The sequence below is a fragment of the Bos javanicus genome, chromosome 4, assembly GCF_032452875.1.
Source record: "Bos javanicus breed banteng chromosome 4, ARS-OSU_banteng_1.0, whole genome shotgun sequence".
NCBI classification, from domain to species: domain Eukaryota; kingdom Metazoa; phylum Chordata; class Mammalia; order Artiodactyla; family Bovidae; genus Bos; species Bos javanicus.
In genome coordinates this window covers 79575960-79600330 of record NC_083871.1, presented here as the reverse complement: position 1 = coordinate 79600330, position 24371 = coordinate 79575960, and the positions used below count along the sequence as shown (strand labels likewise).

The 24371-nt window shown below is 42.2% G+C and overlaps 1 protein-coding gene across 6 annotated transcripts in view; it reads right to left on the bottom strand.

Annotated features, from left to right (window-relative positions):
* The window catches only part of GLI3 (GLI family zinc finger 3), a 318365-nt gene that overhangs the window by 88809 nt on the left and 205185 nt on the right, over positions 1–24371 (bottom strand). For all 6 annotated transcript variants that reach the window (XM_061414503.1, XM_061414504.1, XM_061414502.1 and 3 more), the window contains 3 exons: positions 16421–16626; positions 11523–11669; positions 6438–6639 (listed from right to left, as the gene is read on the bottom strand). In XM_061414503.1, the coding sequence (XP_061270487.1) occupies positions 6438–6639; positions 11523–11669; positions 16421–16626 (555 nt within the window). The remainder of the gene's footprint in view (positions 1–6437; positions 6640–11522; positions 11670–16420; positions 16627–24371) is intronic.

Below are 24371 nucleotides of genomic sequence, written 5' to 3'. Positions count from 1 at the left end.
CTTAGAAGAAACTCATGTGATGCTTTTATAATGCATTTCTTCAGGTTGGGCACTGGGATTAGGAAACTTCATGCTGCAGTCTAAACGTCCACTGACAGAGGAATGGATAAAGATGTGGTATATATACACAATGGAATATTCCTCAGCCATAAAAAGAATGAAACAATGCTGTTTGCGGCAACATGGATGGATTCACATAGACAATCGTGCCGAGTGAAGTAAGGCAGATAGAGAAAGACAAATATCACATGATATCTTTTAAATGTGGAATCTAAAAACACACAAATGAACTTATTTACAAAAAAAGAAACAGAATCATAGACAAAGAAAACAAAGTAATGGTTACCAAAGGGGATAGCAAGGCTGAAAGGAATAAACCAGAAGGCTTGGGATTAATATATGCATACTACTATATATAAAATGGATAAACAATAAGTACTTAATATATAGCACAGTGACCTATACTCAATATCTTATAATAATCCATAATGGAAAAATATATGAAAAAGAATACATATGCACACACATGCATCTATATAACTGAATGAGTCTGCTGTATACTTGAAAGTAACATGGTAAATTAACTTCATTTACCATGAAGTTAATGGTAAATGGTCACAAAGAGTCAGACATGACTGCACACAAGCACAACAACAACCACCCAAATTATGTAACTGGCCAGTCATGCAGACACAGTTAGAAAAACATCATCCATTTTTTAAAAGCATCACCAGACATGATTATATTCCTATTATAAATAGCACTTCCTACCAATCCCTTTAGTCATGTGTCCCACTGGAGGATTTTTAAGAGAAAGAAGGGAAACAGAAAAGGAGATCCACAGTTAGACCTGGCAGGTATGGCCAAGTAAGTAGCTAAGTGCCTTGGATCCAGTTCACAAACCTCCCTGAGCTCCCTGGTCTCTAAAACAACACACCCTCGCTGGGGCCCAAAGCCTTCCTACAGGCCTTGGATCAGCAGTCCGCACTGTACACCACCTGGTCCTGCCCACCTCCAACCTTGTGCTTTGCCTCATCTGCTACCTGGGCTGCTGGTAGTCTCCAAACATCCTAACTTCGTATCTGACTGGAAGCCTTTCCCTTCCATGAGTTCCATGAGGACAGGAATCATGTCTCTCATTCATCTATGCAGCCCTGATGCCCAGCACAGTGACCAGCACACAGTTGAAACTGCAGTAAAATATTTGGGGGATAAGTGAGTAGTAGATTAAATGAAGTACTACCTAAAACCAATGGTCACATCTGGGAATAAATGAAAAGTATCCTTTTTAGCCAGGATTTATTATTTCCACTGATTCTGGGGGAAGACAAGGTTGTCTCATAATTTTTAGAAGATGCAATCAGAGTTTTAAGGACTTTGGTTATTTGGCTCTGGATTCATTCTTCTATTCTTCAGTGTTTCCCACCCAAGTCATTTCGAGCTGTTTCTCAGACACAAATTAGTTGACTCATAGCAGGTAACAAAGCAGTATCAAGCTGCTGTGAAAGTTGAACTGGTTCCTACTCTGCTCAGGAAACGGCACTGGACCTGCCAACTGCACCCTTACTCCAGGGGCCTCCAGCAGGGCTGATGCTTCCGTTCTCTGGTCACCAGGCAGAGCTGGTCAGTACTGGCCACAGAAAACACACCCTCATTTGTGAGGCTGCACTTCTGGGCACTCAACTCTCATTTTCACTGAGATGTCTGTCCTAGCTGAGCCAGACCTGAAACTGCTAAGGATATGAAGACATCTTCATTTTTGCCATTAAACCCAAAGTGAGAGAAAGCTGTAACTGGTGGGTTAGAAATGAATGGATTACTCACTTCTTCATTTCATTTAGGTTTCCTAGAAAATGGAAGATGAGAGTCAGTTGAAACAATCTTTCCTCTATTTCTAGGGGAAGGTATTAGCAGAGGTCAAACTATTTCTAATTTAACACTATTAACTGGATAAAAATTGGCCTTCCCCATACAGAGGATACAGACTGTATTGGATAAATGTGACTCATCAAGTCTTGGATGGCATTTCTCAGGGTGATGGTGAATTTAAAACTTTCTGAGACAGTATTTCACAACATCCTTTCCAAGTGCATAGAGTTATTCTTTTAAATGATTGTCTTAGTTATGGTACAAAAAATACTTGTGATGTACATTTGGACAATATGTCTTAATAAGTCAGATATAATCAGGAACAATTTCTTAACATGTAGATGGGTTTTTATGATTAAATATGTGGTCTATATGGAATTTTTATGGCAGTCTAAATTATTAAGTAAATACATCAACATAAGAATCAAATGGGCTTCCCAGGTGGCACCACTGTAAAGAAACTGCCTGCCAATCCAGGAGACATAAGAGACTTGAGTTTGATCCCTTAGTGGGAAGATCCCCCGGAGAAGGGCAAGGCAACCCACGCCAGTATTCTTGCCTGGAGAATCCCATGGACAGAGGAGCCTGGTAGGCTACAGTCCATAGGGTCGCAAAGAGTCAGACACAACTAAAGCGACTTAGCAGGCACACATGCAAGAACCATATACAAACTGAAGATGAACATTTGCTTTTTTAGCCCTTTATTTTGTATTCATCCCTCTGCATTTCTATATATCTATCAACTTATGGATATATTACTATTCATACAGACTATAACTTTCTGACAACAAAAATCATTCATCCACCACACAGAAAGTTCCTTTTAATAAGGAGGGTGATTAGAATTCTAACGGCTCATTAAAGAGCTCCTTCATTCACTCACTCCAGAAATATCTGTGGAGTGCTGTCAAGGTGACAGGGCACAGATGTAATAGTGTGGGGAGTGTGGCCATGAACATGGCATCACAGTCCTAGACCTTCTGGCCTTTGTGTCCTAGTGGAGGGAGACATATGGCAAAGTACCAGATGAGCAAGTCAGCAGGGGATTTTAAACAGAGGTCCATGCTATTATCAGCCTCTTGGAGAAGAGCGCTGGAACTGGAACATGCACGTGAAGGACACTTGTTAGAAAACTGAACGTGTGTCTTCACACATTGAAAAATATCTTTAGAAACTGAACTGACACCATTACTATATGCACTGTCCACATGAGAAGGTTACGATTAGAAAATACGCACAAGTCAAATGTAAAAGTCAAATGTGTCTGGTGCAAATTAAAAAGCAAATGAGTGGACGGCTGGTCCTCTCACAAAGACCCTCTGTGCTTATGCATAAAACAAGAGTAACACTATGCTTTCCAAAACTGCCATGAGATGAAATCAGTGAGAGCATCTCACACCAACCACACCCCTGGGTACAAAGCAGAGATGAGATGAATGCTAAGTTCACCTTCGCTTCTGCATCTTTCCTCCTGAGAAAGTTACCCTGTGTAGATTTCTTCATGCAGCTTCCTTCCCTGTCATCCACCAGTCCTCCCACTTACTGAGGAGTCCTCCAGTCAGTCTTCAGATTTCGCAAAGTGAAACTTGGAACAGGGCTAGCGAAGCACTAAGGTTATCCAGCTAAAAGCCTGGCAGGTGGTGCCGATCGTAATTCTTCTAATAAATGTATTGTTATGGCAAGGCGACCTCATCTTGGGATATCTGTATTACTTTATATGCATCCAAAGCTATGCCTTATCCTAACACACAGTGGCTGTGTATTGAAGAACGAGAGGTGAGGCTGCAAGAGTGAAGAGGGACTGGCGAGGAGCTGAGGCAAGGGTGACCTGAGAGCCTGATGGCCCTAGCCATTTGACTGCAAACAGGTCTCTTGGGGACTGAATTAGGGTCTCTGCTTCCAGCTTCGGTGAGAATAATCAGGTCTGTTGTAGCCCCTTGGTGGCAGGGGACAACGACCATTCCAAGTCAGGATACTGGCAGTTTCTTAAGGACTGATACTAAATTATCTGGAGAAGGGGAGGAGATTAAGAAGCTGGTGAAGATGCGGGGTACAAATTAAAGACAGCATCACGACCATCTGGCACCATTTTCTAATCTAAATCCTTCAGAGGCCTTATAAAGTCACAGTAGCTGGACAGAGAGCACAAGGGAAGAAAAACAAAGACGAAATGAAAACTTAAATGAAGAAATAAATATCATTCCTGTGAATTTCACTGTGTGCCCCATTTCCACCACTTTGATGCTATGAGTTCTAGGCAAGTCACATAATAACGATATGATTTCAGCAGACTGAGATATGGTCAGTAGCAATCTATGATCCCAGAGAAATTTGCCAGGAGTGCAGAGCAGCCGGGCCATGGTTGGAGATGGGCACACTCCTCAGAGCCAAACTGGGGTGATTACAGCATAGCATGGCCAGGCCCTGGTGGCTCATCTGGATGGATCATCAAGGCCAGTTCTCCTGAGGTTCTGCCCTTAGATAGCAGTCTACATCCAGGTACTGACCATCCGCACCAGCTTTAATAAAAGTTACCCCTTTCCTCTATAGCGGGAATCTTGTCTGTAGTTTACAAATGTGAAGACGGAACTTCCGAGCCGATAGGCGAGTATGGTTTGCACAGCTGATGGCAAAGCTGGAATCTGACTACAGTTCTGCCTGACTTTAAAGCGTATCTTAAGACCACATCAGCTAATACTGAAACTACCCCAGGACCCCTCTGTAGGTACCAATTGCTATCATGTTGTTGTAATTCAGTCACTCAGTCAAGTCAGACTCTTTGCCACCGCATGGACTGCAGCACTTCCCTGTCAGGCTTCCCTGTCCTTCACCATTTCCCAGAGTCTGCTCAAACTCACATCCACAGAAGTCAGTGATGCTATCTAACCATCTCATCCTCTGTCTCCCCCTTCTCCTCCTGCCTTCAATCTTTCCCAGCATCAAGGTCTTTTCCAGTGAGTTGTCTCTTCACATCAGGTGACCGAAATACTGCAGCTTCAGCGTCAGCATCAATCCTTCCAATGAATATTCAGGGTTGATTTTCTTTAGGATTGACTGGTTTGATCTCTGTGCCGTTCAAGAGACTCTCAGGAGTTCTCCAGCACCACAAGTCTATCATGTAAACAGTTATTTGTTCTGTTCCATGTTTCCATACTTTCTTGACAATATTAAAAGAACAGATACAGCAGAAAAATGACATAATATCAAAATGGAGATTTATAATATTTGAACGCTTGATGCTGAAGCTGAAACTCCAATACTTTGGTCACCTGATGCGAAGAACTGACTCAATGGAAAAGACCCTGATGCTGGGAAAGATTGAAGGCAGGAGAAGGGGACAACAGAGGATGAGATGGTTGGATGGCATCACCAACTCGATGGACATGAGTTTCAGCAAGCTCTGGAAGCTGGTGATGAATAGGGAAGCCTGGTATGCTGCAGTCCATGGGGTGGCAAAGAGTCAGACACAACAGGAACTGAACTGAACTGAATATGCCTGCCAAAGGAGACTGCTGATAACTGAACTAGCAAAGAATTAAAACTGTAATGGAAACTTACAGAAAAAATAATGGTATTCATCATTTCTAGTATATATTGTATGTGACTACTGCAACATTTTTCTGGACTGTTAGAGTTTTCCTAATAGTATATCCATCATGGAAGTCGCATCAATTCCTTTAGACTAAAAACCCTGCTTTTTGAAGTTTGAAAGAGATTTATTTAAAAACAGAATGACAAAAAAAAAAAAGCCTTGGTATTCCAAAACCCAACAATCAACAGTCACTGGAAAGTTAAACACCTCCCCTAAGGCCCAGAAGTACAAAACGATGGTCTCCACAGGCTCATGGTAAGAAGGACACGATGTGCAAACCCAAGGGTCACGGAGACTCACCCCATCTACGCAGGCAGCCTACGGGGCTCCAGACCTCCCGGAAATCACCGCCAAGACTCACTACCGAAGAGTGGATGCAAAAGCCATCTGGCAAAAGTCCTGCTGTCAGGACTTCCCTGGTGGTCCAGTGGCTAAGACTCTGAACTCCCACTGCAGGAGGCACAGGTTCAATTACTGTTTGGGGAACTAAGATTGCGCACGCCACTCAATATGGTCAAAAAAAATCCACCCTGATGTCCCTTTTCCTTTCTTCCTCTCAAAACACACCTTTACCCTGTGAGATAAGACTCACATCTGGTCTTTTGATTTGTGTCCTGTCTTTGCAATTGTCCCCAAACCAGGTATGAAGTCGGTTTTTCCTCTCGGGAACTATAACTAGTAAGGGGAAAAAAGATCCCCATTCTCACTGTCTCTATGGAGTGGATTTCTTCATTCCCAAAGAACTACTATTTCTTTTTAAGAGCTGCTAACTAACATCTGCAAAATAAGTCTTTTTGGCACAATAATTGGCTTTGGAACCCACTGTAGTGAAATTTAACCTGGATCCCCATCTCAGGTCAGTCCCAGTGTCCTGTATAATTCTACCTTGTAGGCCGTCAGTACCCCAAACACAGGTGCAGGCAAGCAGTGGTGTTTTATTAAAGAAATGTATCATGGATTTAAGGAAAATACATACCTGATTGCACTTGCAGATAAGTGGCCATAGGAGCCACTTGCTGAAGAGCTGCTGCGGGAATTATTGAGAATTGTGACCAAGGAGTTGGGAGATGTCCTTATCATGGTCTGAAGGTCAAAGCTATGATCGGACAGTGGCGATATGGACAGTGTACGTTTTCGGCTCGGCCGGGCTGACAGCCTAGGGCTGGGGAATCTGGTGCCTGTTATATAAACAAAACAGAATCTGATTACCTGTGGCTGGACTTGGTACCTGTTATCTATTCCTGTTACCCCACATGCAAGAACTGGAGGATAAGAAGCCAGCGACCAGTGGTGACAAGTACCTTTCTTTTCCCGCTTGTGTTCTACTGGCTACAATTGAGGGAATTAGGGAGAAATATTTATCTTCCAGGGACTTACCTCAGGGGAGCTTTGTTTATTAATGTGCAGGCAAAATGATAAATTGCTAAACAAAAGGGAAAGACTTTTATGTGTTATCCCTCTCATTTCCACTGATTTATGAATCTGACGGCTGCTTAGATATTCTCATCATTAATTCACCACAAGCGACAAAGACAGTGGTTCCCACAGTCACATCGCACCCATCCTCCCAACTCCCAACACGCATGGCTTTAAAGCAATGAGCCAAAGGGGAAAAATGAATTAAAGTATCCTAAGATAAAAAAAAAAATCCAGCTTAGTTATGCCTTCATTTCCCCATGATTTCTGTAGCTATCTGATCACGGACTATTTATGGCTTTACTGAAAAAACTGATAAATACATTATCCTAAATTAATGGTTCTCGATGGAGGGGTGGGAATAGATTTTGCCCCCAGGGGACATGTGACAACATCTGGAGATATTTGGGTTATCATAACTCAGGGGGGGCTAGAAACATTGAGAGGGTAGGGAAGCTACTGTACACCCAGGGATGTGCAGGGCAGGCCCTCATCATGAAGAATCATCTAGTCCTGGTAGTGCCAAAACGGAAGGACCCTGCCTTCAATTCCCCATTATCTAACAGCCTAAGTCCCAAGAAACATTTAAAAGCTTGGGACTATGGTTTGTTTACCCATTCTCCAAGGGCAGGTTGGGAGGGACCCTCTAAGCATTATAATAAGATAACATGAGTCAATTTTAATTCTCTGGTTATTGGATTGATCAATTAATCAATCAATTAATTCTATGCATTTATTAGAGTTTTGAGACTTCAAGAAGGTTCCACGGATGAAGCTCTGTTCTAGAGGTTAGTAACTCACGCTGAAATGCCTGTCAACTTAATACAATGCTTGTTACACAGAGAGTGAAAAATTAAATGCCCATTTGCCTGCAATTTGGTAGATGTTAAGAGATCTAGATTTCAGAGCATAACTATAAATGTGGCCCACAAGCCCACTCCTGCCTTTTCTAAGGTCACATTTACATTACAGAGTGAGCAAACTAAGTTTAATGACTTAATGAGAATAGAATGAGAATATAATCCTACTAGGTAAGAGGCAAATCAAATATAATTACTTTTGAGAAAGAATGGAGGGTTTCTGTTTCAAAGAATGGGTACATCTGCTTACAGGGACATGGCAATTTGGGGGTACACAGAAAACGGTAGTAGAGGGTAAGACTTCTTTATAGAAAAATGTCTGGGTACCTGGTCTATAGAAAACTAACTGGGAATATTTTCTTCATCAGAGGTGAACTTTGACACAAGATAACAATCCAAAATGATTTAAGATAATTTAATGAAATGCAATAGAAAGACTATGAAAGACTTACAGACATTATTATAATGATAAATAGACATACTTTATAGCTAATAAAAAATAAATCATAAACTGGAACTTAGTACCATCCATGAATATAAAACTGGTAAACCAATTTGAATGACAAATGTGGTCCCTACTCAAATACTTCTTTCAGGCACATTGAAAATTGAATTTCTTCATTTAGAAGTTTCATGACCCACATGATTTAGGCCATGTGAGTACAGAAACAGCAGTCCCACTGTGTTCACAGCTTTTATTGCCTAAACCAGCATCTTTTATTATGACATCAGCTTTACACATAAATGTTTCATATTTACTCACTATGAGAGGATAATCTCATCTAAGAAGTTTTTCAGTGAGGAAATGCATTCTACTTCCAAAGGACTTCAAGGACAAACCAGACTTCTGGTCAACTTCCATATCATCCTTGACAGTAATCATTCTCAATGAGACTCGATAATCCCTGGCAGAGTTAGAAGTAGCAGGACATTTCAGACAGAGCTGATGCCCTGATTTACATCACTAACTAGATGAGGAGGTCATCTGATGCTAGGAAACACTGGGGCCTATATCCCTTCACATCGTCCGAAGATAGAGGCCAAGGCCTTTCATGGAAGCTCGTGGCTCCCTAGGGCCTGGTTAGTCCATCTCTGTTTTCCCCTCCAAGATGGGCACTTACTTAAGTCAGCTTCCACCATATATACAGTGTGGTTTTCAGGAGCATTTAGGATTTCTCTAGGATATTCCTTATAGGGATTACTTGCTCTCCTATCTTTAAGTCACTAGAATCCCAAAAGGTGGAATTAGAGCCATAAAACAGGCTTGTTCATTCTAATGCCCAACACAGGAATACTCTAACCCGAAGCTGGCTGCAACCCTGGTAAGCCCACTGTTGGCACATTTAAAAGTCAGGTGCTCGTCCAAAAAGTTTACTGCTGCTTTTCTCCCAACCGATGAGTCCTGAAGATTTGTTACAGTGGAGTAGAATGACCCCCTCGATCCCAGGCTGGCTCTGCTTTCACTACTGCAGAGCCAATGTAGAAATTTAACCTCATTTCGCTTCTCCCTTGAAAAATTCTCATAGGTTTTATATTTAATACATAAGAACAGGGGACTTCTCTGGGAGTCCAGTGAACAAGACTCCACGCTCCCAATGCAAGAGGCCTGGGTTTGATCTGCTGTCAGGGAACTAGATCCCACATACTGCAACTAAGAGCTTGCATGAGGCAACTAAAGATCCTGCATGATACAACTTAAAAAAAAATGCCGCATGCCATGACACAACTAAGATTCAGCACAGCCACTTAAATAAATAAAATGATTAAAAAAAATAAAACAGAAGAACATTCTCTTTGTTAAGCTAAATGCTATTTCAACTACTTCAGAGAGCGGGGATATAGTACTTTTTAAATGCTTTCCAACCCTTTATTATGCTCTTCCCAATCCCCTAGCAACTAAGCAAAGAAAGTAATCAGCGTTTAGGACAGTGATTTGGGATCCCTTGTTGAAGGGAACAGCTAAACTACAAGGTGAGGATTTCAAAGCAGCTGAAAGAGAAGTGGCCCAGGTCTCTACTGATCACCCTGCTTCCTCCTAGATATAAGCCTGAGCAGTCTCATTGTTCCAACACAGATTTTCCCGCTCTGGCTTTCTGTTAATTGTTTTGTTTCTCTATTCTAATGAAAGATTCTGACAAAGAAAAAGGAGGTTTCTTTTTATGTGATGAATAATAGGATATCTAAATTCCTACTTAATGACAATCAATTTACCATATACTCTGGCAAATTAAAATGCCTTTAATTAGTTTTTACTAAGTAAAAGGGTAGCTTCATCCTTTATTTAGATAAAAACCGCCATTGCCTGACTAAACACATTCTCATCAAATAGAGAAGGTAATATGGGTTGACCTTCCAAGGAGTCTCTCTTATTTTAATTCTTTATTTGCAGATTTTTAAATAACTGATTTGCATAATAACACTCAACTTTTTTTTTTTTCCCCAACAACCCCTAATTGAAACGTGGTCATGATGAATCTGCAATGGAAACTCTTTCTTCTACAAAGCAGAATCACAAAATCCCTGTGGAAGATGTAACATATTTCTTTCACTTTGGGTGAGGTAATGAACTCCCCAGTGGAAACCCATCCAAGCAGTGTTCCTAGGTAACCCAGCTAAGTTACTTCGTGACATTAAGGGGACCAGAGCTGTAGGTTTTACACTGTGTGGACCAATCGTCTTCTGTCTATTGTAAATCTGAGAGCTGAACTGTTCACCACTGCTAGAGAGTGGACCAAGGTCCACTCATCATCACAGAAGAATCCAAACAGCCTCTAGATACAGAAGCACAAGTTAATCACTGCTACTAGAGGAAACAAACAAAACTTTAGCATATGTCCTACGCAAACTCACATTATCTTCGTATTCAAAGGGTTGCATTATGTATACCTCGGATGACACTTTGGCTTCACTTCCTGGCACCTAGTAAATGGATGTGAACCTAAAGGATAAAAACTCTTAGATATTCGGAGAAATGATAATCACAGGTTCTCATCTGTACCTCTAGTCTAGAGAAGTGGCACTAAAGACTCATCATAAGCCTTGAGGGATCCAAAAGTAAGTCATTTAAAGTGCATCCAGTGATCCCAGTTTCCCCCACTCCTAGGTACTAAGAGTAGCCCTTTCTGATGTGGAAATGATTTTTGTTTCCTATATAAGAGGTCTCAGTGAGACAGAATTTTTTAACATAAAGAAAACACAGGAGTGCACACAATGACAAAGAGTAGCCCTTGTTTGCAACAACTAGTAGCCTGCACAAAGCAATGAAGACGCAACGTAGCCAAAAATAAATTAAATAAATAAGACCTACAGTCGCTTAAAATAACATTTTTAAAAAAAGAAAACATAGGAGGAAAATAAGAAAAAAATAAGCCCATGAAAAACATGAAATCAAGTATAGGTCTCTTTTTTTAAGCTAATTTTTAAAGCATAAAATCTATAAAATCAAGAAATGATTGGTCATGAGCACGTTCATCTAATCAAACACATTCCCTTATTCTGCTACCAAGACAATCAGAGCCGACTAGTGTTTTTTTGAGTCTGCCAAATTATAATTGCCTGCATCTTTCAGTTCACTGACATAAGGTGAGCTAATTGGCAAGTTTCAATGGCCAAGTCTGTGGGAATTTCCTGGCAAACCAAGCAAACCAGAGCCCCAAATCCTGGCAGTGCCGCCTCCTTCTCTGCTCTGGAAAGTTAGGTGATCAACTCATCTTAGGACCTTCCTCTCCCTTTCATGCATTAGCTTGGCCATGCCCGGGGCTACAGAAGACAGCCCTGCCACTTACTATCCATGGCGTGAAGATACTCCATGTGGATGGCCCCTGCGCCGGCGGTGGCAGCAGAGGGAATGATGTCTGCATAGGGGCTGCGCTGGCCGGCTAACAGGGCCATCTGATGATAGTATTCTGCTGGGCTGACTCCGGCGTGGGGGGCTGGATGGAAGAGGAGACAAGAAAAGCACGGTTACCAGTTGGAAGAAGGTCAACAAGAAGCTTTTCTTGAGATATGCCAAAATCCATGTGTCATGCAGCCCACAGAGCCATTCCTTTCATGGTTTGTTCTAGGAAAACTTCTTTAACTCAAACTGTGCTTTTGCTGAAGTTTCCCAGATATCATTGATTAGAAAATAAAACTGAAGGAAAAGCACAGAAAAAAAATCAAGTACATGATAAAACTTTTGAGGTTAGTTTCAAGAACTCATTAAGACTGGCATATATACACTGCTGCTGCTGCTGCTTCATATAAAATAGATAACTAATGATTACCTGTGTATAGCACAGGGAACTCTATTAAGTGCTCTGTGGTGACCTAAATGGGAAGGAAATCCAAAAAGAAGGGCTATATGTATACATATAGCTGGTCCATTTTGCTGTGCAGCAGAAACTAGCACAACATTTAAAGCATCTAGATTCCAATAAACAATGATTAAATTCATATATGTGCATGTATCTGTACACTCATTCCTCTGTTTGCTCCCCAAAATAAAAGTGTCTTATATCAAATGGACACAATGACACACTATTTTCTTGGGCTTCAAAATCACTTGGAGAAGGAAATGGCAACCCACTCCAGTACTCTTGCCTGGAAGATCACATGGAAGGAGGAATCTGGTAGGCTATAGTCCATGGGGTCACAAAGAGTTGGACACGACTGAGTGACTTCACTTTCAAAATCACTGCAGATGGTGACTGCAGCCATGAAATTTAAAGACGCTTGCTCTTTGGAAGAAATGCTACAACCAACCTAGACAGCATATTAATAAGCAGAGACATCACTTTGCCAACAAAGGTCCTTCTAGTCAAAGCTCTGGTTTTTCCAGTAGTCATGTATGGATGTTAGAGTTGGACTATAAGGAAAGCTGAGCACCAAGGAATTGATGCTTTTGAACTGTGGTGTTGAAGAAGACTCTTGAGGGTCCCTTGGACTGCAAGGAGATCCAACCAGTCCATCCTAAAGGAAATCAGTCCTGAATACTCATTGGAAGGACTGATGCTGAAGCTGAAACTCCAATACTTTGGCCACCTGATGCGAAGAACTGACTCATTTGAAAAGACCCTGATGCTGGGAAAGATGGAAGGCAGGAGGAGAAGGGGACGACAGAGGATGAGATGATTGGATGGCATCACCAACTCGATGGACATAAATTTGAGCAAGCTCCGGGAGTTGGTGATGGACAGGGAAGCCTGGTGTGCTGCAGTCCATGGGGTCTCAAAGAGTTGGACATGACTGTGCAACTGAACTGACTGACTATATCGAATCACTGTATGTTCACATTTTTTTTTTCACATTTCTTACAGTAGTAGACAACTTGAAAAGTGAAAGTGAAATTGAAGTCGCTCAGTCGTGTCCGACTCTTTGCGACCCTGTGAACTGTAGGCTGCCAGGCTTCTCCATCCATGGGATTCTCCAGGCAAGAATACTAGAGTGGGTTACCATTTCCTTCTCCAGGGGATCTTCCCAACCCAGGGATCAAACCCAGGTCTCCCTCATTGGAGGCAGACGCTTTAACCTCTGAGCCACCAGACAACTTAGGTAACTACAATGACCTTCCCGACATATTTAAAATACTTCCCTAAGCTTTCTGGCAAGAGGGTCTGAGTCAGTTCTCGGTAGCTGGAGGACCCAGGGCCATGAGTGGAAAAGGGAGCACAGCCCAAATTTAATAACACATGGCTGGGTGGTAAGCTGCAATTTTGTGTTCCATAATTTTAAAGTTCTTTCTTTTTTCATTTCAAAATCAAGAAGAAATATACCTATCAATCTGGAGCAACTTACTGGCAAGCGTCAGCTCTATAAGAGGGGGATAATGATTGGTTTCCACCGGACAACTTATGTGCCAAAGCTGTGGGATACTATAGCAGTTCTGGGGGTGGGCTCCAGAGGCACTAAGATCTAGATGCAGATCCCAGCTCCACCTCTTCAGGAAGTTGCTGGGAGGAGTGAAGGCGATGGTGCATGGAAAGTGCCTAGCACATAACATTAGATCAATAAAAGCTAGTTGTATCATTAAAATGTAGAAACACTGGCATTCTAACAACAGGTCTAGGTATGCTTTATATTTGTGTTCAAATACTTTTTATTTACTGAAGTATAGTTGATTTACAATGTTATATTAGTTTCAGATATATAGTAAAGTGATTCAGTTATATATACACATATTTTTTTTCATATTCTTTCCCAGGATATGTATTATAAGATACAGAATATATTAATAGTTCTCTGTACTATACAGTACATTGTTTATCTATTTTACATATAGTAGTATGTATCCATTAACACCAAATTCCTAATTTATCCCTCCTACCCTCTTTCCCAAACCATGTTTGTTTTCTAAGTCTATGAGTCTATTTCTGTTTTGTAAATAAGTTGTGCATGTGTGTGTGTGTGTGCACGCACGCACATGCGTGCACACTCAATCTCATCTGACTCTGCAACCCCATGGACTGGAGCCCACCAGGTTGCTCTGTCCATGGAATTTTTCAGGCAAGAATACTAGAGTGGGTTGCCATTTCCTCCTCCAGGGGATCTTCCCAGCCCAGGGATCGAACTTGCATCTCTACCATCTCCTGCAATGGCAAACAGATTCTTTATCACTGTGCCACCTGGGAAGCCTGTAAATAAGTTAATTTGTATCTTTTTTTTTTAGAGTCCACTTATAAGTGATATATTTGTCTTTCTCTGTCTGACTAACTTCAATTAGTAGATCATCTCTAGGTCCAACATGTTGCTACAAATGGTATTATTTCATCCTTTTTAAAATATTCTTTTATATATCTTATATTATCTTTTATTTATTCTTCTTTATATTTCATACTTTTCCTACATCATGAAGATAGATATATACAAAAATCATGGACCGCAAGAGACAAAAATGAGTGACTTGATTTTGGGTATTAATTGGCCTCCTGTAAGGCAGGATGAAAAATGCAGAAGTAATAAAAAGTGTTTTATTTATACTTATCATCAAACACTATGAAAAGCAGATGATAAGATGTTTTAATTAGAGGTACCACCTTCAGTGGCCCCACTAAATTTCTGGAAGCCAGGCATCATTACAAGCCCATCGCAGCTGACCTGTCTACCCTTCTTTCCCTCTGTTCTTGAGAGTCACTTTCACGGAGTCCCAAGTATTCTATGGAGGTGACTCTCCATTTTTCCCACTGGAAAACCAAATCCAAAGCAGAACAAACTCCGATCTCACTCTTTTACAGTTTTATTTTTAAAGTGTGTATCTTGTCCAAATGGTGAAATTTCTTCCTTGGGTACTATACAAGTATATCCACTGCACTGAATCAGAAGGGGAAAAAAAGTGAGTCAGCAGCTGTTGCTGGAGCCCAGCCACTCCTGGAAGTATGACTAGGTTAATCCTTACTGAGAAATTTCAGGCTGCTTCTACCTACTCTCCCCACCATGCCCTGGGAAGTGTGTGCATGGAGAATATGAGCCGTGCAGGGGCAAACACTGCTGGGTAAGCCAGAGTCTATGTGCGCCTGCACGAGCACCAGCAATTTGTGGTTTACTACAGAGAACTCACAGTTCTGTACTTGTCATCAGTACAGCGTAAGCCATTCTGAGCCTTAACACAGATTCTATCAATTGTAGACAGGTGAGTTTGTACATGTGTTCATGAAACGGGAAATGTGCTTTCTGAACCAAAAGGACATTAAAAACTTTTTTGTTGCTGTTTTGGGGTATAGTTGATTTATAATGCTGTGTGAGTTTTGGATGTACAGCAAAATGAATCTGTTATACATATACATATTTCCACTCTTTTTTAGATTCTTTTCGCATATAGGCTATTATAGAATATTGAGTGGAGTTCCCTGTGCTACACAGTAGGCCCCAAAGGAGCATTTTAATCATGGACAGTTGTGGAATGAACAGCTCCAATTTAAAAGTCAGGTGACAATAATTAATTGGGAGGCTCACAGAACAACAGGAATCTGGTCCTTGGGAGCTGAAAATGAGCATCCTGTATAAGAGAATTAAAGTCAAAGGTCGTTTCTTGGCCCACAGTATCCCTCTTGCAGTGTTCATGTGGCATGGTCAAGGACAGAGGGCGCATACAACAGGGCTAGGCCATCATGTTCTCTAAGATCTTGCTATTCAGAATGTGGTCCCTGGACCCGCAGCACTGAAATGACCTGGAGGCCTCTCAGAAGTGCAGAACCTCAGTCCCCCAGACCCATCCCACCAGGAAGCACATTTTATCACCATCCCCAGGTGATGTATATGCACAGTGGAGTGTGAAAAGTGCTGCTCCAATGGACACATCTGTATACATGTGCCCTTCAGACCTAAAAAGTGTTCCTCAGAAGGTGAGCAAAATGTGCTGGTTACACAAGTACAATACAGGAATGGCAACAGGGTCAGTCTAAATAGAGCCACAAAACAGAGTAGTGAATAAGAGGATTTGGGCGTCACAACATTCTGGCTCTTGAGTTCCACCTCTGTCACTTACTAGCCAAGGAACCAGGTTGCAAGTTACTTGGCCCCTCTGCCAAATCCTCATCTGAAAATGGAGATTATATCCTCACCCTCATGGAGGTGTCATAACGCTGAAAAAAGAGCATGCAATCACAGCACTTAGCACAGCCCCTGGCACACAGGACACAAACACATCAGCTACTCTTTACCACGTCCCATGATGTGCGGAAGCAGGACAGGCTGGTCTGAAACTCACCATCTGTGGGGCTCAGCCCACGAGCGGCCGAGATCATGGAGAGGGATGGGCTGCTGTGCAGGGACCGGATGTAGTCCATGTAGGGGTTGATGTAGGGATGCGGGGGGCTGAAGGGGGATTCGGAAGCTGCAGCAGGGTTCCGATGTGGGGAGATCCTGATGAAGGGCAGGTCAGAATACGTGGGGCTACTAGATAAGGCAGAAGGCCTAGGTAAAAAGAAAAGCAGACACAACAGGTATACATGAGACAAGAGCTCCACAGGCAGAGGCTGTCTGTGAAAGAAAATAAGCACGATTTCAAGGTGTCTTGGGGGAAAAAATATCAGGCATTTACATTTCTAGTACTAGGACCTTAAAGATCACAGTGACATAATGCAGGCAGAATGCTACTAAACAATTGTTTAGGCAAAGACATTTGACCTTTGAGAAATTTTCTGGCACTCGCAATCCAGGAAAATAAAGTCTTTGGTTTTCTTCATGAGAAGAAATTCTAAACAGGCATCTGAGCTTGAGGTAGTTGTGATTCTATTTTCCATTTGATGTGAATGTTAATTTCACTGCTGAACTTACCTCTCACCATCACAGTGTTTCATTAAAAAAAAAAAAGAAAGAAAGAAAAAGAAAGGAAGGAAGGGAGGGAGAGAGGAAGGGAAGAGAAAGAAAGAAAGGGAGAAAGGAAGGAAGGGTGGAAGGAAAGAAAAAAAAGGAGAGAGAAAGAAAAGGAAGATTTGGCTGGTTTGGAAGTCTGAGCATGCACAAGGCAGAGATGCCTACAAATAAGAAAAAGTCTAATTGCAAGAGTCTGTAAGAAGCATGAAATTGACAGTCTATAAGGCCATGCTCCAGCTTTAGTGCTCTGGGTCTTGCAGTGGTGAGTAAAACCATTTTCTACCATGTGTTTCCCTGTTTTGAAGGCAGCCATAGGAGGCAGCTTTCTCTCATACTTTTTTTGCATGTGGCTTCCTGATTGGCCACAATCAGTGAACAATCAGTAATGAAGTGCGGGGACAGAAAGTTGGAAAAGATTCAGCTCATGTCCTAGTTGTAAGGAGCAAAGGCAGAGTGTAAGCTTTTGGCTGATGCAAATAAATTCTAAGGCACACCTTGCTGCCACCATACCCCACCCACTCCAGGGATTCCCTTCCCAGAGCCGGCCCCACGCCCTGCGCACAGGCGTTTGTAGAATGGCCAGTCTGTGGAACACCCCCTCACCGCCCTGTCCCTCCTCTAATAGAAAACGTTTTGTGTGGATAATCCAGTGAACTGGCTCTGACAGGCTAAACACTTGTACTTTCTCTTTTTTCATTCACAGAGAATATGGCCATAAAAAGGCGAAGCTGTGATAGAGCGGGATGTACTGACTGCAAACTCCTCTCAGGGCACTGGCTTTAGGAGTGAAAGGAAAGGGAGGAGAAACAATTTCTCATCCCGCCTCCCCAGCAAAGGCACACACAGCCGGGGCTCTGGCCCCAACCCCATTAGAATGGAATCCTGGGAGAAGCCCTTCTTCCAAGTGCACAGAGCAGGCACTGAATTAAATGAAACCAAAGCTCATACTGTGAATTTTCTCCCAGTAGAAAATCAAAGAGGTTAAAATACACGAGAGAGAGGGGATTCTCCTGACTTTCTCCTTCTTACTTTTTTTTACCATTTTGAACTTTAAAAAAAAAAAAAAAAAGAGGCTTTTTATTTGTTCTTAAGATGCCACTTCTGGAGAAATAAACTACAAATCCAGAGTTTTCTAAATTTACATGTGGGCAGGGTGAGAAGTTACCACCTGAAAATAGTTACGTCTTTTCCAAACAACTTGAGGCTTTCCATAATCACTTAGAAAACAGAAATTGGCAGGATCTATTAGTCCATCCTATTTTAGCTCTTTCCTACAAAATAAATTAGCTCCGTGTCATTGGTTAAATCTGAAGCTCCGTTTAGACCTGCTGCTACTTTAGAGAACATGGGACTCTCAAATTCAGTCCTTCATTTTCTACCGGAAAGGAAAATCAATCCTTCCAATCTGATTCCCAAGTGATTATTACAAAATACAGCTCACTTGTGGATTTATGAGGAGAGACAGATGCCACAAGAACAGACATGTCAGTAGAGAAGCAGGCATTTCGAGATCCATGAGATGATATCTCCTAGACAAGCTTTTTTTATGATCCATGAAGAACTCACTCTGAATCAGTGAAGGTGATGCCATTGCTTATCGGTTTTTTTGTGAGGCAAAAAATTGGTCCCTGTAATCTTTCTCAAGTTCCAGAATTGAAAATGGTAGTAAGAATATTCCTAACAGCTTAGATTCCATTGAAGAATAATAGATGGGGGGAGGGGAACCAGCATTTAGAACAATAAGAACATTATAGATGTCAGGCTGAGGTGGTCACCAGTCCCAAAGGAGCAGAAAAACACTCGCTTTTCTCTTCTCACAAATTTGTGGATGTCAACATGCGCACCATCCCCTTCACTTTCATTTGACCTGTTTCCACAGAAGACTGACGATAACTATTCTATGAGTCATGAATCAAGACCTGGGCACCTCTTTCCCAAAAGGAACACCCAGGCTCCATCCTCGCTTCCACACCAGTGTGGGGCAACAGCAGAAAGAGTGTTGTTGCCTCCAAGATCTGGAGATAAAGTCAGGCAACTCCACACACTCTGGTGAACGTCATATGCATGCATGTCACTCCCCTTCAGAGACAATACAGGCAAGATTTGGGGTCACCTCTTTCTCAATGAGATAGCGGGACATGTTTTCAAACAGGTATGCAATTATGAAAGCTGCAAGGTGTCAACTGCCCTAAAGAAAAGATCTAGTAGACAAAGGACAGCCAGCCCCTGGATTCAACAGGAAAATGGTTCATGAGGGTCATTCTGGGTGGGCTCATCAGGAATTCTGGAGACGACTGACTCAGATCATCAGAGCAGTGGTACTGTGGAAGGGCTTGTGGATGAAGGGAACTGCCAAGAAAGGGACAAGAAGCTGTGTGATCTTGGCTGTGATAGGAACCCCTCTTGGTGGCTCATGTGGTAAACAGGCTGCCTGCAGTGCAGAAGACCCAGGTTCAATCCCTGGGTCGGGAAGATCCCCTGGAGAAGGGAACGGACATCCACTCCAGTACTCTTGCTTGGAGAATTCCATGGGCAGAGGAGCCTGGCGGGCTACAGTCCATGGAATTGAGACAGTCAATCACTAGGCAGGTTATAAGAAGTCCAGGGTCCCTCAGGAGGAGAAGGGGCTCTCATGGAGGAGATAAGGGTCTCAATTCTCAAGGAAGAAAAAAGGACAAACATTTTTTCTATATTTCTTAATTTTAGTCACATAAAACTTTTTTTTCTTTAAGCCCAGAGCTGATGATTTCACAACAAAACAACTCAGCTTAAACTCTGTACCAATGATTATATAACAACAATGTATCCTGTTTGAGGACAGTTTCTCCTTCTTGAAAACCTTCTGACTAATCCTGTTATCTTAAAATGTATAGTATTACCAGAGTGGGTCTATAAGATCTTTCTACTATTAATTCTAATCCTGTCATCTCAGTGATCAGTGCAAAGAAATAGAGGAAAAAAATAGAATGGGAAAGACTAGAGATCTCTTCAAGAAAATTAGAGATAGCAAGGGAACACTTCATGCAAAGATGGGCTCGATAAAGGACAGAAATGGTATGGACCTCACAGAAGCAGAAGATACTAAGAAGAGGTGGCAAGAATACACAGAAAAACTATACAAAAAATATCTTCATGACCCAGATAATTACGATGGTATGATCACTCACCTAGAGCCAGACATCCTGGAATGTGAAGTCAAGTGGGCCTTAAGGAAGCATCACTACAAACAAAGCTAGTGGAGGTGATGGAATTCCAGTGGAGCTGTTTCAAATCCTAAAAGATGATGCTGTGAAAGTGCTGCACTCAATATGCCAGCAAATTTGGAAAACTCAGCAGTGGCCACAGGACTGGAAAAGATCACTTTTCATTCCAATCCCAAAGAAAGGCAATGCCAAAGAATGCTCAAACTACCACACAATTGCACTCATCCCACATGCTAGTAAAGTAATGCACAAAATTCTCTAAGGCAGGCTTCAACAATATATGAACGCTGAACTTCCAGATGTTCAGCTGGTTTTAGAAAAGGCAGAGGAACCAGAGATCAAATTGCCAACATCTGTTAGATCATCAAAAAAGCAAGAGAGTTCCAGAAAAACATCTATTTCTGTATACTGTCACTCTGCTTATTTAACTTATATGCAGAGTACATCATGAGAAACGCTGGGATGGAGGAAGCACAAGCTGGAATCAAGGTTGCCGGAAGAAATATCAATAACCTCAGATATGCAGACGACACCACCCTTATGGCAGAAAGCGAAGAACTAAAGAGCCTCTTGATGAAAGTGAAAGAGGAGAGGGAAAAAGTTGGCTTAAAGCTCAACATTCAGAAAACTTGGTCCCATCACTTCATGGCAAATAGATGGGGAAACAGTGGAAACAGTGGCAGACTTTATTTTGCAGGGGCTCCAAAATCACTCCAGATGATGACTGCAGCCATGAAATAAAAAGACACTTGCTCCTTGGAAGAAATTCTATGACCAACCTAGACAGCATATTAAAAAGCAAAGACATTACTTTGCCAACAAAGGTCCGTCTAGTCAAGGCTATGGTTTTTCCAGTGATCATGTATGGATGTGAGAGTTGGACCAAAAAGAAAGATGAGCGCCAAAGAAATGCTTCTGAACCGTGGTGTTGGAGAAGACTCTTTGGGAGTGCCTTGGACTGCAAGGAGATCCAACCAGTCCATCCTAAAGGAAATCAGTCCTGAATGTTCATTGGAAGGACTGATGCTGAAGCTGAAACTCCAGTACTTTGGCCACCTGATGCAAAGAGCTGACTCATTTGAAAATACCCTGATGTTGGGAAAGACTGAAGGAGAGAGGAGAAGGGGACGACAGAGGATGAGATGGTTGGATAGCATCACCAACTCAATGGACATGAGTTTGAGTAAGCTTCGGTAGTTGATGATGGACAGGGAGGCCTGCTGCTGCTGCTGCTGCTGCTAAGTCACTTCAGTCGTGTCCAACTCTGTGGGATCCCATAGACTGCAGCCCACCAGGCTCCCCTGTCCCTGGGATTCTCCACGCAAGAATGCTGGAGTGGGTTGCCATTTCCTTCTGCAATGCATGAAAGTAAAAAGTGAAAGTGAAGTCACTCAGCCGTGTCCGACTCTTAGCGACCCCATGGACTGCAGCCCACCAGACTCCTCTGTCCATGGGATTTTCCAGGCAAGAGTACTGGAGTGGGGTGCCATTGCCTTCTCCTGGCATGCTGCAGTTCATGGGGTTGCAGAGAGTCGGACACGACTGAGTGACTGAACTGAACTGAATCCTATCATCTTAAAATGTAAATGGTGGGAGTGGGTCTGGTAAGATCTTTACCACCTTGAGACATTCTTTTGATTTATTGTAATAACCAATTAAAAAGTATATAGCTCCCTTGCTAATACTAGTGAAGGGGGCACTCTCCGCCCACCTTCTGATGTCTGTGTCAGAAGCTTTCTCTGTCCCTTTTTATACTTTAATAAAACTCTGCTACACCAAAACTCTTGAGTGATCAAGCCTGGTTCCTGGTCCCAAAGTTAAATGTTCTTCAGAGATGATGAATCCTACACCATTCACCGTAAGCTATCAGAATCACCAAGAGTCGTACATGACTGAGCAACTAACACTTTTACTTGTCCTAAATCATCCAATAGGGGGATACCTACGTCTTGGGAGGGCTGGCAAGTGAATATAACTAAAGCCTCATGTACTGAGCCTAGCATCTAACGAATATTAAATACATACATACTTATATCATAAATTATACTAATATATTCTACCCCTAATATATACATGTACACAGTAGAAACAGATATGTATATATGTACATATATATACTCACATGTGTGTGTACGCAGTTGCTCAGTCATGTCTGACTCTTTGCGACCCTATAGACTGTAGCCCGCCAGGCTCCTCTGTCGATGGAATTTTCCAAGCAAGAATACTGGAGTGGGTTGCCATTTCCTCCTACAGAGGATCTTCCTGACCAGGAATTACGCCTGCATCTCCTGCACTGGCAGGCAGAATCTTTACAACTTAGCCACCTGGGAAGCCCACATATTACTTATATAAACACGTAATCACACATGCATATTCAGTTCAGTTCAGTCACTCAGTCGTGTACGACTCTTTGCGACCCCATGAATCACAGCACGCCAGGCCTCCCTGTCCATCACCAACTCGTGGAGTTCACTCAGACTCACGTCCATCGAGTCAGTGATGCCATCCAGCCATCTCATCCTCTGTCGTCCCCTTCTCCTCCTGCCCCCAATCCCTCCCAGCATCAGAGTCTTTTCCAATGAGTCAACTCTTCACATGAGGTGGCCAAAGTACTGGAGTAGGGATGGCAAATATAGCATACTATGTGATTTTCAAGCACAAATATTGGAACCCTGTTTTCAAAGCAAATCTTATGATAGAAGCATACCTGTCTGCTTTGTTCCCCAATCTGACAGAACCCCGGGAGCATCTCCTTGGATTTCCCAGTACCCTCCACTCAAAATCATAAAACCACATAAGGCGGTTAAGAACATGAACTCAGTTATCATTAAATGCAAGAGCTTGGAAGGAACTGGACTTAAACTCAGGCTCATTCCTGGCTCTCTCACTGAGGCATGTTACTTTATACAGGAAATGGAACAACGGCATCTCCCTGCCAGGCCTCTGTCATGGCCAGCACTGGGCACTAGGTAAGTAAATGACAGAGGCCACTGATGTTCTTGGTGGTTGTCAGAACCACCCAACAAAACTTTTTCACGTGAGCAAACAAATGTCTAAATGACAAGACTTGTGGAGACTGGTGTTCTCATTCCCTTGCTGTTCAATTTCTCACTGAAAGTTGATGACTTACTCATTCTGTCTCTACATCAGACTCTTGTGAGCCAGCCTATTGTGACATTTCTCTAGTGTTGAAGCCAGACAAAAATGAGTTTCTACGCCATCAACACTGAGCATCCAGCCTTGAACTACTATGGCCCCCGCAGCCACCTGACATGCATGTGTATGTTCTGCGTGCATGCTAGGTCGCTTCAGGCATGTCTATTTGAGACCCCATGGACCGCAGCCCACCAGGCTCCTCTGTCCTCAGGATTCTCCAGGCAAGAATACTGGAGTGGGTTGCCATGCCCTCCTCCAGGGGATCTTCCCAACCTAGGGATCGAACCCACATCTCTTATATCTCCTGCATTGGCAGCAGATAAATATATACAAACTATAGTTTTTCGATAAAGCTACTTTTAACATTACCTAAGAGAGGCACTTTCAAATTCTTGGCATCCAGGTCATTTGTTAGTTATTTTAACTATAAAGAAAATTTGAGGGGGAAGGCTAAGCTTACTACCTTTAATAGGCAGATGTGTATCACCTCTGAACGAAAGACCCATTGAAGATGGTGACCAGGGGGGTAAATTCTCCTGAAGGAAGATGTGACATGCGAGGCAGTCACCAAATTTTCCATATAAATGATATATATTATTTCACAAACTATCATAAAGTTGACTTGGTAAATATTTGTCAAGCTTGTTAAAAAAAAAAAAACCCTTAATTTGTGAATTACAGGAGCATCAGGAAAAAATTATAGTGTTACTTTCCTGGTTTATATTTTTAGTGGATACACACAGTTTGAATTAAAGATTACTGTTAGCCTCTCATGACCTTCTGTCTTTGTAGTTTTCTCTTCTCTCTCTGTTCTGGGTCTGTGTGTGCCTCAGTGGTTGGAAAGCACGCACAAACCATGGAGGAAAAAAACAAACAACAAACATCCCAGGAGGAAGACTAAAATTTAGAACTGCTCCCAGAACAGAGATCCCATGCTATTTATGTTGTAGCCAAAGAGTATAGGCATATGCCTGTGACCCCTCA